General features: G+C 39.2%; 1 protein-coding gene across 1 annotated transcript; it reads left to right on the top strand.

Moving 5' to 3' along the window:
- The first annotated feature begins 967 nt into the window (after nt 1-967).
- Nucleotides 968-2,309, top strand: LOC137874844 (uncharacterized). The gene is made up of 3 exons (XM_068713812.1): nt 968-998; nt 1,100-1,465; nt 1,858-2,309. The coding sequence occupies exons 1-3, from the start codon at nt 968-970 to the stop codon at nt 2,307-2,309; spliced, it is 849 nt and encodes a 282-aa protein (XP_068569913.1).
- Nucleotides 2,310-2,576: the final 267 nt, after the last annotated feature.

Genomic DNA, 2,576 nt, shown 5'->3' with positions numbered 1-2,576 from the left:
TTTTTGAATCTCATTTTACCACAGGAGGGCCTGACAGTCTCCCGGAATCAGACCCGGTGGCACTGATGACGAGCACTAAGGATAACTTGTTGCTGATGGTCTCATTTACTTATAGAGGTCATATAGAAGCACCAGTATACAATTGAGACTGTTTCATAACCAGTTAAAATCTAAAGTCCTTACAGTAAGAAGTGTGCCCACAAGCAGGATTTTGTGACATCAACACTAGTTTTTGGTTTTGTAGTGTGATGTGAAAACTTGAAACCTCCAGTGAACACACACTGAAATGTAAAACATCTGCATATTCATAGATTATGAGAGAAAAAAAGCACAACTATATCCATAGGTAATTGGACTTTTTTTTTTTTTCAGAAATCCATATCAGAGTAAAATTTTTACAGTATGCGTCAAAACATTTCTGGAGGGGTTCTTTGAAAGTGTCCTGGAATGATAAAATAAATCTGTATTATATTAAGTATTATTGTAAGTAATATAATTATATTTGGAGCAAATTTACTGTTTTATGAAACCTCATAGACATTCTATAAAACTGTTTTACTGTAAAAAAAAGAAGGAAAAATCAAATCAAAAATTATATTTTTATACAAATGACACTATTTTCGTAATAAGAAGAGATATCCTCAAATTATGCTTTTTTGGTGGGTCTCTCAAAGTGAAATATAACAAGAGAAAAAAACATTTTTTATTATATTATTGACAATATCATCAAGTGTGGCTTCAGAAGAAGTTATAATTTCTAATCTCACTTTCTGTAAACTGTCAAACCTGCGTTGAAGAGAAGCTTAGAACTGCATTTGACATGTTTTGCAATCCTAATATGTTCATTCATTTTCCACTGACGCTGTGTCACACAGTTTGACCCTCTTACCAACCAATCAAACGTAACCCCATTCTAAGCTGGTTTCTGCTCTGTCGATCAAACCTTTTCGTTCTTGAGACCTCTGAGATGCACCTGTTTATGATCGTCTGTGGAGTCTGTGAGTCTCTTCGTATGAAATATTTTCAGTGTATGAGTGTTTAAGGCCAAAAATGAAATGTGAGTTTATGCTTCTATAACATTGTCTCTTTTTTGACCTAGTTCACCTGTCGGCAGGGATCCAGTCGGCAGCAGTGAAACAGGACTCTGGGGTTATATCTGCCAGCATCGGGGACAATGTGGTTTTACATTGTTTCTACAATACCCAGGTGGCAATGCACTTCTCCTGGTACCGACAAACCATAGGAAGTGGACCTGAGCTCCTGTCTAATTTTTACAAGTACGATGAACCATCCAAAGTCTTCCACTGGTTGGAGAAGAACCCTCGTTTCTCTGTGCAAAGGAAAGAAGGGACGAATCATTTAAACATCTCTGACGTCCGCTTATCAGATTCAGCCACATACTTCTGTGGAAGCACACACTCCAACATGGCGGAATTTGGAGACGGAGTCTTTCTAAGCGTCAAAGGTATCGTGCTGTTATTTCATTGACTTTTACTTTAGATAAAAGGCAGAGGTAGCAAATCATCTGATTTAAGTTTTTTTCAATCACCTCATGTGTTTGCTAAATTGTCACTGTTAATTTGCTTATAGTTGTTAAACAATCAAATGTAACATATCATCATGTAACACTTGATATTTGTAGTACAGGAACTTTCCAATCAACACTTGTTGAACTAAAATATGCTGTTAGAAGTTTTCATATATTTTCACAGAAAAATAACTGGATAAAAAAGAGGCTAATTCTCATATTAAACCCCTTTTCTTTAATAAAAGAGAAAGAAAAATGAAAGGCCCTACTTACACTTTATGTCTCCAAAAATGAAATACAAATAAAGCCTCATTTTCTGTGGATTGTAGGAGCCAACCTCAAAGGAATAGTCCAGTGGCCAGTGTCTGAGACCATCCAGCCAGGAGGCACTGTGACTTTCAACTGTACCATACACTCTGGGACCTGTGATGGAGAACACAGTGTTTACTGGTTCCGACGCGGATCTCGCCAAGGCGTCCTTCAGACACGCGGGGATCAGTGTAAACACGTTTCCACACCACCGGGGTATCCTTCGCAGAGCTGCGTCTACCATTTGCAGAAGGTGAACCTGAGCTCCTCAGATGCTGGAACCTATTACTGTGCCGTGGCCTCCTGCGGGGAGGTGCTGTTCGGTAATGGAAGCGAGCTGCTCGTCAACGTGGATGGAAAAGACCAAATGGTACAGATGACGACCTTAGTCTGGCTCTCCATCATTAGAACTGTGATTCTCTTGTTCTTAGTAACTATTTGTCTCCTGGTTTACATCGGTAAGAGCTGGTGAAGTCTTAAATGCAGAGTTTAGCTCAAAATCTTTGTAAAATCTATTACATTACAGGCATTTAGCAGATGCTTTTATCCAAAGCGACTTACAATTCAATATCTATCTACACACGGTAGACGCAGCTACGGGAGCAATTTTGGGGTCAAGTGTCTTGCTCAAGGACACATTGACATGATGGGGATCGAACCGCCAACTCTCTGATTGTAAGGCGGCCCTGCTCTCCACTTAGCCACGGTCACCCCGTATGCTATCACTAGCTTTTTTACA

Source organism: Cebidichthys violaceus, unplaced genomic scaffold (genome assembly GCF_023349555.1).
Source record: "Cebidichthys violaceus isolate CVI_PGR_0920_01 unplaced genomic scaffold, fCebVio1.0.p SCAF_19, whole genome shotgun sequence".
NCBI classification, from domain to species: domain Eukaryota; kingdom Metazoa; phylum Chordata; class Actinopteri; order Perciformes; family Stichaeidae; genus Cebidichthys; species Cebidichthys violaceus.
Note: the sequence above shows the minus strand (reverse complement) of the source record. Positions and strands in the feature narration are given on the sequence as shown.

What these genes read in the sequence shown, in the direction of transcription:
- LOC137874844 (XM_068713812.1), top strand. Translation starts at nt 968, where the DNA reads ATGCACCTGTTTATGATCGTCTGTGGAGTCT. An exon ending in TATGATCGTCTGTGGAGTCT is followed by an intron (nt 999 to 1,099) that starts GTGAGTCTCTTC and finishes TTTTTGACCTAG; the next exon opens with TTCACCTGTCGGCAGGGATC. An exon ending in AGTCTTTCTAAGCGTCAAAG is followed by an intron (nt 1,466 to 1,857) that starts GTATCGTGCTGT and finishes TGTGGATTGTAG; the next exon opens with GAGCCAACCTCAAAGGAATA.